This window comes from Sturnus vulgaris, chromosome 3 (assembly GCF_052056855.1).
Source record: "Sturnus vulgaris isolate bStuVul1 chromosome 3, bStuVul1.hap1, whole genome shotgun sequence".
Lineage (NCBI taxonomy): Eukaryota > Metazoa > Chordata > Aves > Passeriformes > Sturnidae > Sturnus > Sturnus vulgaris.
This window is the reverse complement of record NC_142245.1, coordinates 1,107,584-1,121,855: the sequence shown is the minus strand read 5'-3', so window position 1 is coordinate 1,121,855 and position 14,272 is coordinate 1,107,584. Positions and strand designations below refer to the sequence as shown.

The following is a 14,272-nucleotide window of genomic DNA, read 5'->3' as shown; positions in this document are numbered from 1 at the left end:
AGCTATGTAACTGAAAAAAACAAGGATTAAACAAAGTTGGTTTTCTAACCTGTACCTAAAAAGTTCTTTCCAAAAGTACAAATGGCAATTTCATGGCATCACACCCCACCTGGTTGGAAGGGACCTCAAAGATCACCTGGCCCAGGTGATTTTGGCAAAAGCATTGTATACAAAAGCTGGAGCAGCACTATGTCCAGCCAAATCTTGTAAGTGGAAATCCACCACTTCCCTGGGGAGATTCTTCCAGTGGTTGAATGTTTTCATTGAAGAAAATCTTCCTCTTGTATCTAAATGCAATCTCCCCAGGAACAACTTGTACCTATTACCCCTTGTCTTTTGCTTGTGACTTCTTGTAAAAACAGAGTCTCCATCTTTTCTTTAGCTGCCTTTTAAACACTGGAACGTGAGAATAAGGTCTCTCCTGAGTCTTCTTCCCTCAAGGTGGAACTAACCCAGCTCTCTCTGCCTTTCCTCACATAGCAGCTTCACATACTTCTGGGCCTTCTCTGGACCCTCTCCAGCCTGTCCACATCTTTTTTGTACAGCAGGAAGCATAACTGAACACAGAATTCCAGATGTGACCTGACAAGCACCAAGTGAGACAACGACTGCTTTATCTCTGTCTGGTTGATGGAACCCAGCACCCTGTTGGCTTTGATACAGCAGCAGATTTAACAAGGCACAAATAATCCTGTACCTGCCACAGTCTCAGCCACAAATCTTAGCTTTGTCAGCTGTGCCGGGAGCCCAGAAACCCCCTGTGCTCTGGGCTGTGTCCAAAGCTCCATGGACAGCAGCTGAGGAAGGGAATTCTGCCCCTCTGCTCTGCTCAGGTGAGAGCCCATCTAAAGTGCTGTGTCCAGATCTGACATCCCAACACAGGAAGAACATGGAACTGTTGGAACAAGTCCAGAGACCATCAAGATAATTAGAGGAATGGAACTCCTCTTCTATGAAAAAAGACCGAGAGAATTGAAATCGTTCAGCCTGGAAAAGAGAAAGCTTCAAGAAACCTAATTGTGGCCTTTCAGTATCTGAAGGGAGCCTACAAGAAAGATGGAGAAAGACTATTTACAAGGGTCTGGAGTAACAGGACAAAGGGAAATGGCTTTAACCTATTAGAAGGTAGGTTTATATTAAATAGGAGGAAAATATTCTTCCCTGTGAGCGTAGTGAGGTACTGGTACAGGCTGCCCAGAGAAGCTGTGAATGCCTTATCCCTGCAAGAGCTCATATCCAGGCTGGATAGGGTTCTGAGCAACCTGGTCTGGTGGAAGGTGTCCCTGCCCATGGGAGAGGGTTCTGAACGAGACTGTATTTAAGATCCCTTCCAACCCAGGCCATCCTATGATTCTACGATAAGGGATACACCTGGTCTGCAAATACATGCCTCTGTGACTCCCCACCAGACCCACGCACGGGACCTTCAACGAGATTAACCCGGTGACCACCGCAGCTGCAGCCCCCGCACCCGCTCCGTCCCCGACCCCGACCCCGACCCCGACCCCAGTGACGGAGGCAGCCGCCGGGAAGAGCCCCGAGGCCGCTCCGCTCGCACCGACCGTGCCCGGCGCCCGCCGCTCCTTCACGGCGCTGCCCGCACGCCGCACGCCGCCACGGCACAGCCACTTCCGGCTGCGCTACGGCGGCCGCGGCGGGACACGCCTCCCCGCCCACACTGCGCGTGCGCGGAGGAGCGCCCGAGGCCGAGCCGATGAGGGGCCTGGCCCGGCTCGCGCTGAGGGCGCGATGGTGCCGCCGGCTCTGGGCGCTGCCCGCAAGGGCCGCCGCTGCTTCGCCGCCTCCTCCTCCCACCGGAGCCTCGCCGGGCTCGGGAGCGCTGAACCCCTTCGACCGCCGGCTGAAGCGGAAGCAGAAGAACTGGGCGGCGCTGCAGGCCGAGCCCGCCAAGTGCGATTACCTGCGGGAGGAGGTGCGGGGCCGGGGGCGCTGGCGGGGTCACCTCGAGTGCTGTGGGCAGTTCTGGGCCCCGCAACTCAGGGGCGGTATTGAGAAGGTGGAGCGGGTCCAGGGAAGGGCAATCGGGCTGGAGCACAAGGCTTCTGAGGGAACTGGGGTGTTCAGCCTGGAGAAAAGAAGGTTCAGGGGTCGCCTTATCACTCTCTATAACTCCCTGGATGGAGTTGTAGCCGGGGGGGGTCGGTCTCTTTTCCTAGGCAGCCAGCGACAGGATAAGAGGACATCGTCTTAAGCTCTGCCAGGGGAATTTTAGGTGGACATTAAGAGTTTCTTCACAGAAAAAAGCGACCAGACGTTGTAATGGGCTGCCCAGGGAGCTGGTGGAGTCACCGTCTTTGGAGGTGTTTAAGGAACGCCTGCACGTAGCACTTAGTGCTGTGGTTTAGTTGACGAGCTGCTGTTTACTAATAGGTCGTACCTGGTGCTTTCAGAGGTCTTTTTCCAGCCTCATTGATCCTACGGTTCTGACCGCCGCCTCTCCCCACAGGTCGGCGGCAGGATCGCGGACCGGGTGTTTGACATCACCAGGTGAGCCCCGCCGTGTCCCGCTGCCTCCCCTCATCCCCCGGGGTTGGGGAGAACCGCTGGATGCTGAGCGCCTTTCCCCGAGGTACCACAAAAGGATGCTCGTTGGGCTGATCATTCAATAAGGCCCTTACAGAGTAGCAGGTGAAACTTAATGTAGTCTAAAAGTAAAAATATTCTAAGAGTCGGTTATGTTCTGTGTTGCTAATCTTATCCTTTAGAACGTTTCCTCTCGCTTTGGATGTTGGCTCTGGAAGAGGTTACATAGCTCAGCACTTAACCAAGGTACCGTCTCTTCATACTTAAAAGTGTTTTAAGGAAGTTCATACGTGTCCCTCCCTTTCAAACGGGGCTCTGTTACAACTTGAAACAATCATATGAGTCTTGATGAGGTAAATCTTCCCCTCCCTCTACCTGTGGTTATAGTTCAAAGCTGTGTGTTGTGCAGGCTATTCTAAGTTTATTGCCACTGAAAATTGGACAAATGGCAGTGCAAGGGAAGTTAGCTGTTATGTAATAGTTAACTTTTAGTTTTGCATGGGAATACGTGGGTTTTTTGGTGAATCTATTGGCCACAGTTAGTTGTTAAAGAGAAGTGTCATTATGGAAACTTTGAAGCCATGAACAGTTTACTCTTCATGAATCACACTGTAAGTAAAGGTGCTTCCTTGGCTATTAATCCATGGTTTATATTTAACTAAACTCATGCCTAAAATTACAGAATCTGTCTTCTGTCACCACTTCTGTCTCAGCTATTCTCCCTGCAGATGCAACGTTGGGTGGGGTAAAGTGCTTCTTGCTTTATATAAAGCTTTTATCAAGAGTAAAAAAAATCTAACCTATTATAAATAGGTGTAAATGCCAAAAAATTATGTCCATTTATAAAGTAACTTATATATTTAATAGACTTTTAAAATTTTCTTTCAGGAAACAGTTGAAAAACTTATTCAAGTTGATATCGCAGAGAATGCTTTAGTAAGTAGATTTTTGAATGCTAAAGTGCTTCAATTCTGTAATATAGGAAAATAAAAGAAGTGAGTTTCTGATGAGCTGTTTTTCTTCCAACCCAACGTTAGAAAAATGCTGTAGAATCTGAAATCCCAACGGTCAGGGTCGTAGCTGATGAGGAATTCCTTCCTTTCAAAGAAGATACATTTGATCTTGTAGTCAGCAGCTTAAGGTATGTATTAATAATTTATTTTGTTTTGTTAAAGTTATTAATAATGTTCTTTTCAGAGTAGATTTAAGAAAATAAATCCAACAAAAATTAATAATCCATTAAAAATCAATAAGAAATGTACTTGCATAGTTAATATGAGCATGCATTAGGAAAAACTTCTGTCCTGGTAATTCTTCCTGTTTTGTTTGTTTAATTTCCTTCAAAACACTTGGAGCTTCTCTCCCTCCTGCATTTTGAACTAGTCTCCAGGACTTGCATTTTCTTAGCAAAAAAAGAAAAAAAAAGCATGTAGATAAACTGTTCTTGTTTGGTATCAGTTTCCAACAGGTGTTTCAGCATGGTTGCACCTTGAGAACCCACTTTGTGCCTTTGGCTCTTGAAACTTTCTTCGTTAATTAAGTAGTTACTGGCATTCCCTAAATTTGATTTAATCTAAAATTATAAAATGTACTCTTTTGTTATTTCAGTTTACATTGGGTGAATGACCTTCCTAAAGCTTTCAAAGAGGTAAGAAATTGTTTTTTAATACTCTAAGTTAGCATTTGCCATTACTTGCACTGAGACCACTATTTCCAGATCTTCTTTAAATAAGAGGCACACAAATAACTTATGTTGCACACAAGGTTTTTTTTCAATACTTTTGGCAGTTTGAGAAGTACGAGTTGATATTGCTACTAATTTGCTCCCAAAAAATCAATTTTGAATATGAACTGAAGCACCATATTTGTAGAATATTTTGAATTCTCCACAGTGAGATCATGGAACTAATGTTGCCTGAGGCAGTGCTATTGATTTTTTATTGTTAGCTCTTACTATTTGTAGTACGTACTTGTAGCACAAGACTTCTCCAGAAGTGCTTTATGGAGCTGGAGTTATTTCTATGTCTCAGTTGTTTATTTTCAAATACAGCTTTGATCAAGGCTTTTTAATTTTGAGATGAAGCAAATACTTGTTGAGGACAGAAATTTATTTTGATTTCACTAACAGTTTTGGTTATTTTGGATTAGTTCAGCTCTTTCTTGCAGGTATAAACTTCAGTCAAATCAAAAACGTGGTGCAAGAACAAGGAACATGTTAACCAGTTTGCTGTTTTTTCATTTATTTCAAATTGGTTATCATTGCACTGCAGTTCTATCACCTATTCTTAGGAATAGGACTACCCTACTGTTACCGAAATAATTAAAATCGATTGAAATGCATTCAGTACTTACAAAAAAAAGGCTGAAAGAAACATGCAATTTTCACTGGAATTTAAGTATTCTATGGAGTCTCAAATACTTTCTCCCACAGTAAATGTAACTGGCACAATGGGGAGGGAACTGGGCTTCTTGGCCAACTTTCATGATTTCCTGTGTTGGTACCACTGCCTTTAAGTAATGGAAACTGTCTAATTTTCTTACTGTCAATTAAAGACTTTTTTACTAGCACAGAAAAGGTTGCTTGATTAATACTTCATTTAAAAAAATTGAAATTTTTTTTTCAAAAACGTTGAAAATGCTTGCTTTCTTGTTAGCCTGGTTATATAATCAGGCTCTTCTGGATGTTTAAACCAGGGATCACTTAAAGAAACAAGAAAGCATGAATTTATTGGCCTTCTCACTAGGAAGGGGGCTAGAACTTAGGAGACCAAAAAACTCAAATACCAAGGCTGACAAGCTGCTATGATATTGCTGTTTTGGCAAGTAATCATAGACATAATAAAAATGGCATTACTCTATTGTCTCAGAAGCACAGAGATCACTCCTGGAAACTAAAGCCTCCATTTCTCTTAAGCCAATAACAAACGTTTTTGCTGCTTTCAGAAAGCAAAAGTAATTAGCATGCTTACCTTAATCTACCCTCCTTTTAGAAGTAAATTAATTGAGAATATTGTTTTAGGAGTATTCTGCTGAAAATAGTTTTACCCTCAATTTCCACAATTTGTTCCATGTTTCCTGACTGTGTAACTTCTAAGGATTTGCTTTTAACAATAGAAAATAGTCTCTGTTCAGCCAGAGTATTCATTTGCAGTGTGACCAGGAGCTGTGTCACAGCTTGCCCTGCAGAGCACAGTCATCATTAAAAGTCTGCCACAGCTTTTACAAAGGTTCCTTTGAGTTGATTGAGATAAAAAGCCTGAGAACCACTTGGGTAGGCTTCCCACAGCAAAGCCTTGCCCTGTTTGTGCCTTGCAGATCCACCAGGTGCTGAAGCCGGACGGGGTGTTCATCGGGGCCATGTTTGGGGGGGACACTCTGTACGAGCTGCGCTGCTCCCTGCAGCTGGCTGAGCTGGAGAGGGAAGGGGGCTTCTCTCCTCATGTGTCACCCTTCACTGCTGTCGCTGATCTGGGACATCTGCTCTCCAGGGCTGGCTTCAACACCCTCACTGTGGTAATTATCATGTAAGAGCCACCAGGCAGAACAATCCAGAACATCAGAGCTGCTAGAATATTGTAGTAATTTTGTCAAGACAGACTGGATTGACACCATCATCAGTTCTTTATTAAAAACTTCTCATGGCTTCTTTCAGTTGACTTGTCTCAGGCAACTCTGGCTCTTTTCCTCATAGGCAGCTCCGCACAGCACGGACTCCTTCTTGCCTCTCTACAAGTTTCATTCTACATGACTGTCCCTTACCTGGCCACCTAACCCTGTCTGTCCCTCACACAACATCTTATCTTAATTTGTCCCTTACACAACCACATGTCCTTTCCTCCTCACAGACAGCAGACTCTCAATCACAAGGTCTTACTCAAACTGCAACTAATGTCCACTAACCCCACTCTTTTATAATACCCAAGCTCATTGGGCAGGCACAGATGTTTTCACTGCTCAGTAATCACTATAGCTGTAATTAATTGGGAGAGATTGTGTTCTGTCCTATCCTTCCAACCTATCTTCCCACATAATATGAAAAAATCAGTTTTCTAATGTAGTAATAACACTGTGCTTCCTTCTGTGTGTGGTGCACCTCGCTGAACAGGCTGCAGAAATAGCCTGGACTGCCACTGTTTTTGGCTTTGTGGTGATTAATGGAACCAACTGAAGTGTGTCTTTGGCTCGTGGCCCAGCAGAATTTGGATGGATTTCTTGGAGAAATGTCAGAGAATGTTAGACCTGCATGAAAAAATTATAGACGCTTGCTCTTTCTTCTTAAACTAAGAAGAAAATAATGGTATTTAAATTAAAATTTCATTGTTTTTGGGCTACTAAGCAAAACATTCTAGAAATGGTAAAATAGTACACACTTCCTAGAACTACATGATTTGAGCAGAAAAGGCAGATGAATAGAATTGTAGAATGGTTTGGGTTGGAAGGCACCTTAAAAATTATCTAGTTCCAACCCTACTGCCATGGGCAGGGAATAGTTTAGTAGTACAGCAAGGTTGAAATATTGCTATTGGTTTAGCTTGATATGCTCTAAAACTGAACTTCTCCATTTTTCTAGGATACTGATGAAATCCAAGTGAACTACCCAGGGTTATTTGAGGTTATGGAAGACTTACAAGGCAAGTATATTCTTTATGGGAACATCAATGTTTTCTATAGCAGTGGATCAGACACAGAAGAGTTTTACTGTGTGTTGCTTAATTCCAAATCATAGAGTCATGTGGGTTGGAAAGAACCTTTAAAAGCCATCTAGTCCAACTCCCTGCAGTGAGTAGGGACATCTTGAACTAGATCAGGTTGCTCAGAGCTCTGTCTGACCTGGTCTTGGGATGTTTCCAGGGGTGGGTCATCCACCACCTCTCTCAGCAATCTGAGCCAGTGTTTCACCATCTTCATCACAAAGAAATTCTTTCTTACAAAAATACAAGTAAGTCTTATTGCAACAAAGGAAGCATTAGTTTTTTTCCTGCTATCTAATGAGTCAGGAGATTATGCCTGTCAGGAGATTTGTGTTGGGAAGCACAAATCAAAGATTTGCTGCTTCATGGTCTGCTGTGAATGTTCTGTTTCCCTGGGGTTCCCGTTCTGCATGAGCCTGTTGAGTGTTAAGGTGCAGAAAAGCCCTTAAAGGGAGACAGAACCAGTATCCCACACACTGACTTTTCCTGTGAGCCTTTCTAATTACCAGAGCAATCAGCAAACTGCTTTGGAATGAGAATAAATATATCCTTAATTTGGAGTCTGCTGAGGAACAGCAAACAATTGAGTAAGGATTTTGTTAATATTCTGATTGCATTTATCATGGATTGTAAAGCAGTCATTCACATGCAATCTGTTGTTACTGACAGCAACTCAGGACATTTCTTATCTGCATCGACTGCTGTTTGGAGTAGTTCCTTAATGGAAAGGCAACCTCTGCTCTGAGCAGAAACAATAAGAAGCAGTAAGTGATTAGAAAGATTAGAATTGTGGTTATTTTATTTTGTATTTTGAATTTCTTGGACTAGTAATTTTAATTGTTACCTGTTAAAACAATACGGTCATGTGTCTGAATAAATTCTTTGTACTCAAAATTAGCTATACTTAAAAGAATGAATGTTTGAAGACTCAGGCTGAAGAAGTAATAATTTGAAATGATTCCTAGCAGTGCAAACTGTAAATTGCAAAGCACAGGAGTTGAAAGTTTTGATTCTTACACATAAGAAAGTCACCAAACGATCTGTGCTCTGTGCTCTCCTACAGTGAAGTGCAGAGGATTCTGCACTTTGGTTTAGTAAGAATCTGCCCTTAGTGCATGACACTTAACTCATGGCATGTGCTGTATCTTCTTTTTCTTAAAGCTAAAACATATTTTTAGGTATGGGGGAGAGTAATTGCTCTTGGAATAGAAAACCTCTGCTGCACAGGGAGACAATGCTGGCAGCTGCTGCAATATACCAAGGTCAGTACTTGAGAGGCAATGAGTTAATCTAAAATGACTTTAATAACATCTTTTCTGTGTCTTTTTCTATGACCTTTGTGTAAGAAAAAACAAAGCAAAACCAAAAACCCCAAATACTGCAGAACAAAATGCCATTATCATAAGCTATTTTTAACCTTAATTATAATGCCAGGATTTGAACTGTATTGATGCACCAGTATGAGATATTTTTATTGTCCTAAATCTTTCACCAGGAGTCATGATGATGAATATGTCATGCTCAGTTGTGATGTTGTGAGAACTGAGTGTTTCCTAGAGCTGATGGTCTGCACCTTTTCTCTCTCCCTTCCTTCCTGCCCTAACAGAAATGTACGGAAACAGCGATGGCTCGGTACCTGCCACGTTTCAGATCTACTACATGATTGGCTGGAAATACCATGAGTCACAGGTAATGTGAAGCTGTTATTTTCTCCTTGAAGGTATATTTCAATAAGTGATGTCTTAAAAGCTGTTTTACAAAACACCTTAATTTAAAATTAGCCCTATATGTATTTTTTTCTTCTTCTTTTTTTTTCTTTAGGCAAAACCAGCCCAGAGAGGTTCTGCAACAGTTTCATTTGGAGATCTGGCAAAAATAGAAGGACTTCTTAAAAGAGGAAAAAAATAGTTGTTCATCAACAATAATAATTGTCTTGAAACTTCTATAAAAGTTTTAATTGCAGTCAGTCTTCACTTGTCCTTATTTTGTGATAACATCCTGAAATGATAATAAAGTATGCACAGTAGAGGTTTTTGTACTGTGCCACAGCATCATCTGTGTGAAATGGTGATAATTTTTTTGTTTCTAGATAAATATTTGAGCAGTTTGCTCTCTGAAGTCTTTGAGAGAGCAATTCAACTCTTTATTACTATTTTCAAAAATAATGTCTCTTCCAGCATTTCAGTATCACAGGCTGCTCCAGGTATGGTTTACATGTCTTGTGTGTATTTTTAAATTTTTTCTCAAGGATAGTAGATTATAATAAATAGTAGTGTACTCTAAAAGTAAAGAATGATAGCAGGTATATTTGAGACATCCTATAAGATAAACTACCAGCAAATACAAAGATATAAATTATGGTTTTTATGTGTTGTAAAGTATAAGTAAAAAGTTACTGTAAGTATTGTTTAAGATTTGAATAATTAAGTGATACTTTATCTAAATATTGGTTGAAAATTACATTTACACATTACTTTCTACTTTTCTATGTCAGAGGCTAAAGAGAAAGAAGAGTAATTTTCCCTTTAGCTGTGCTATGGAGCTATGACTTTTCCTGTCTATAACTGCATTACTAGAAATGGACATTAATTGTAACTGTGACCTATGATTAATATGAGAGGTTTAGAAAAAATATCTGCCCAAAGATTCTGCTTGATTGTAATGCTCAAAGAGATGGGAGAAACAGAAAGGATAAAGATTATACAACCAAATACACAGTTCAGTAAGTTTTATCATAGTATCTGAGTGGTATAGCAGTCCTTGGGGAACTAAAGCCTTTTTAAGTTTATTTCCTAGGCTTTTTTAAGATTAGCCACCAGGTGGAGTTTGACAGAACTTGTGTGTGGCACAAACCCTACGGGCCAGGTAGACAGAAGCCTTGCCATCTGTAAGGTCCTGAACTGGAGGGTTATTCTATCGACCAGGCTTTGACTTTGAATAAGAAATGGGCAGAGAAGGCAGGGCAGCAATATTCTGTCCTGGTTTTGCTCACAAGCGTGACCTGTAAATAGTCAAGGCAAATGAGTTCATCTTTTGTTTTCCTAGGAAAGAACAGCAATGCTGCTGGATAAAGGGGGAGAGACTAAATGGTCTGATAACCTTCAAAACCCTCTAAAAACTGAATCTAATACAAGAGCTTGTTTCTGTGAAATCTTCTTTATTTTTAATACTACATCTGTGGACTTAGTACAAGATACTGCATATCTCTACAGGTCTTCTCTGGCTTAAATAAAACTCCCTTTTTCTGGAGGAATCTCTCGTTTTCCAGATGTAGGTTTCTGTGAAGTTATGTATCAAATTAATGTAACTTTATAAATCATTGCTTTAGTAGGTTAATTTCCAGTCACTTGAACTGGTGGTTGTGACTCAGATGTGTTAAGGGAATGAGGAGGTGGAATGTGCTGGGTAAATGTTAATTGGAGAAGTGCTCCTACTGTGCTCCTTTGAAGTTCTCAAGTTATGGAGAAAAGGAAGGATTTCCAGTTCTTTGATGTCATATTTCATAGATGGCATACATAAATAGTACAGTGTTTTGGTAGTGGGGAAACATGTCTTCTGAACAGGGAGAAAAGATGAGTAGCTTTCCTCCTTGTCCTTGCAGGGGAAAAGGGTGCAGGTATTCCATTAATTTGGAAAAGGGATGGGGAGTGATGGAAGTAAGAAGTGGTAAATACGGCATTGGGGCAGTGTGGGTTGGAATTAGGGAACATGTAACAGGCAGGCAAGGTGTTAATTTCCCTGGCTATGTTTGAATAACTGCCTTTTGTGGGGGTTTTTAACTGCAATTATGAGGGTTTTTTTCTGTAGTACTTCTTGGAATTCTAGTTTACTCCTGGTTTTTACTAGTTGTTTGAATAAATAACTTTGAAAACACTTAGTTTACTATCAACAGATGTTTTTGTCACAAGGCTCTGTTTCATTTTAGTTCTTTTTCAGATTTAAGTCTTTATGGCTTTCTAAAATTGTAGTGGAGAAGAACATGGTTCCCAGTTGCTAGCCTAGTACTTTGTGTATGCTGAGAGTCAACTTCTGCAAAGTGAGTAACTTCTAAAAAGTAGTTGTGAAGGTGACATAATGTGTTTTGTAAGCTTAGTTAATTTAAAAAGCTTTATGCATAATACAGAATATTTTTCTCCTGAATACAGAATGAGAAAAGAATTCAAGGAGATAATTATTTTGATTAATCAAAAGCTAGGAGCCAAAAAATAAAAATAAGTTTAGAAGAAGCGTGGTTGCACTTAATGAAACATGAGTATTTTTATTTTAGAGTTTGAGTCACTGATCAGTGAGTGTGCTTGATCTGGGTTACAAGATCTGTCGATGTAAAGTTTTATTCAAGTCTGTTTAGGATACAGTAATGAGATTCTGTACTTTCAAAATTAAGAATTTGTGAAGTTAAAACACGAGAGAGGATTCTTCATTAGCTCTAATTTATAAAAATGTCTTCAGCAGAAGTACAAAAGGGAACCATACAAAATTAAATGTAACTGTATTTCTTTACATGGTTTAAAAAAGAAAAATACGATTGGCACTCTTTTAATGTTTTTTGGAAAAACTAGGAGCTAACACTGGGCTTTCATTTGCAGGGGGAGAAACACACCAAGCTTTCATGTGGTGTTTAATTGGAATTTCTTGAAGCAAAAACCTGATATCAGGGATTAAATTCATTAGAGCATCCTGTTTAAGAAGCCACATTTTAAAAGGCTAGCATGTATGTTAAACCTCTTAAATTTTCATTTGTCTAACCCAAAGATGTAATATATTCTTTTCAAATACATGATCCATTTTTGCCCAGGTATAGGAGCCATTACTTTGCAGTTATGGTCATGCTTGGATTGCAATCTGTCTGAGTACTGAAGCAAGTGTGACCTGTGTAGATAATGGTTTGATTCCCTGACTATCTTGGGTGCCTTCAGGTGAAAGAAAAGGGAAAGAAAAATAAAAACATGAAATAGGTAAGTTTATCAGAGTGAAGCAGAAGACACTGAAGGAGTGCATTTGCTGCTTGTAAGGGGAAAAACAGCTCATGCCTTACTTAAATCAAGTTAGAATTGAAGTGATTTGTTGATTTATTGATAGCTTGTAATTAACTGTTAGCCCATGAACTATACATGCATGATTAATAGCAGCAATATAACAGATAAATGACTATGAGACCTTTACAAAACCTTAGTAAACACCTTCACATACCCAAACACACTCCTACAGCAACCCCCACAGCCCCCACACATACACACTCAAATTTGCAGGTAAATGGTATCAGAGCAGGTTTTCTCTGCTTTTTTCTTCGTGTTAGAAATGTCAGAGCTTTTTATATTTGATTTTTAAGCTGATTTTTCTTTCCTACCTAAGGTCTCTTGGTAACTGCCTGATTACTATTTCATGTGGCTGATGGTTATCTTCATTTTCAGACAATCACAGCAGATTCTGAGCAAACAACCCTCTTAGTACTGGATGTTTTGTTCACACACATTGCACTTGTATTTCTATCATAGCAGAATATCCTGATACCCAAGATTTTTTGCCACATTGTATTCCATGCAGGTTTCCTCCGTTATTTGGAGCTGTGTATTGGTCAAGGTATGTTGTTAAAGGAAGAGACAAGTTCCACAGAAAAAATGTTCCAGTTTGGAGCCTTATTTTGAAGCAGTGAATGATGAATACTGGGGAATTATAGTTGGCCTCAAACTGTGATAGGCCAGAATATATATTAAAATTTCCAGGTTTTCTAATAGTTGTGGAATAATGAGATTTCATTATTCACATACAATCTATATAATATATATCAGATATAATTTCTGGTTTCATAGGTGACAAAAGTACAAGGACAGAAATACATTGGATACATTTCAGCAGACTTGCAGTACCAAAGGGGCTGCAAAAGAGCTGGTGAGGGACTTTTCAAGGGTATGTGGGCTGATGGCTTTAAAGTGACAATGGGTGTGTTTAGTTTGAATAATAGGAAGAAATTATTCCCTGTGAGGGTGGTGAGGCCCTTAAACAGATTGCCCAGGGGAGATGTGGATGCCCCATCCCTGCAGAACTGTTCAAGGCCAAGTTGGATGGGGTTTGCAGTAACCTGGTATAGCACAAGGTCTCCCTGCCAGTGGTGAGGGGTTGGAACAAGGCAAGCTTTAACATTTCTTTCAACCCAAGCCATTTTATCATCCTTTGTTAGCCAATTACAACACACAAGAAGCTATTGTTTTACTTGGTACCTGCATTGGTTTAAATGGTTTGAATCTCTAACCTTGAATTTTTTACATCTAAAGTAAAGCACCCTAATATTAAAATATCACTTATTCTGTTGAAATACTAGCCAAAATCAACAATTTACTACGGTAATCCACTGGGTAACAGGTCTAAGAAGTAGTAACTTCAAGGTTTTATTGATACTGGAATCTGTATTCCCTGAGGTTTTTTCCTCCTGAAATTGTTTTCTCTCTAAACTGAGCCACAGATGGTTGTATGTGATGCCCGTTCTTTTTAGCTGTTCTATCATCTTGTCTTCACAAAGTGTGTATTGCTGTAGCATTCAGGTGCCAGAGGCATCAGTTCTTACCAAAAGCTACTTAAGGAATGTTTTGAAGAGTCCCATTTCTTTCTCCACCATCTATTCTATTTTTAGTTTCGTGAAGATCTGTTACTTTATTCCAGTTGTAGAACTATTGATTGCTTTAAATCGGTGCAGAATTTATATTGTTGCAGAACTTTTGGTATTATTTCCTAATGCCAGTTGCTTTCACTTCTGTAATTAAAAATGTAATTCCCATAAAGTACCACTTCAGATTTGGTGATTATATTCCCAGTCAATTTCTTTCCTGATTCAAAAGCAGGATGCCCAGTCTTGGAGTAATATTGCAGTTCTGAGGCAGCAGCTGTGATATGCTTTACTTGGTAAACTAATGCTGAACTTCATATGTAGCTAAGTTCTAAATATAAGCCAGTCATAACTCAGTATCCACTTCACACAGATTTGCATAGCATCTTGTCCAGACCTGACTTTTTGTCTGTCATTTTTTTTTACCTATGATTGT

The 14,272-nt window shown here is 40.2% G+C and overlaps 2 protein-coding genes across 4 annotated transcripts in view; one reads left to right on the top strand and one right to left on the bottom strand.

Moving 5' to 3' along the window:
- ESF1 (ESF1 nucleolar pre-rRNA processing protein) overlaps positions 1-1,636 on the bottom strand; it is a 29,038-nt gene extending 27,402 nt beyond the window's left edge. Inside the window, exon 1 of the mRNA XM_014895031.2 lies at positions 1,563-1,636. The gene's annotated coding sequence lies outside the window, so the exon portion shown is untranslated. The remainder of the gene's footprint in view (positions 1-1,562) is intronic.
- Positions 1,637-1,662: 26 nt separating this feature from the next.
- NDUFAF5 (NADH:ubiquinone oxidoreductase complex assembly factor 5) lies at positions 1,663-9,286 on the top strand. Of its 3 annotated transcripts, none has more exons than XR_015802042.1 (12): positions 1,663-1,933; positions 2,468-2,508; positions 2,727-2,790; positions 3,433-3,480; positions 3,582-3,685; positions 4,153-4,192; positions 5,860-6,057; positions 7,115-7,175; positions 7,905-7,999; positions 8,414-8,497; positions 8,842-8,924; positions 9,057-9,286. XR_015802042.1 is itself a non-coding variant. In XM_014895030.2 (11 exons), the coding sequence occupies exons 1-11, from the start codon at positions 1,715-1,717 to the stop codon at positions 9,141-9,143; spliced, it is 1,029 nt and encodes a 342-aa protein (XP_014750516.1). In that variant the 5' UTR covers positions 1,663-1,714; the 3' UTR covers positions 9,144-9,286. The 3 variants fall into 3 exon arrangements, 1 of the variants encoding a protein (XP_014750516.1); XR_015802041.1 differs by having other exon boundaries at positions 8,397-8,497; XM_014895030.2 differs by lacking the exon at positions 7,905-7,999.
- The last annotated feature ends 4,986 nt before the right edge of the window (positions 9,287-14,272 follow it).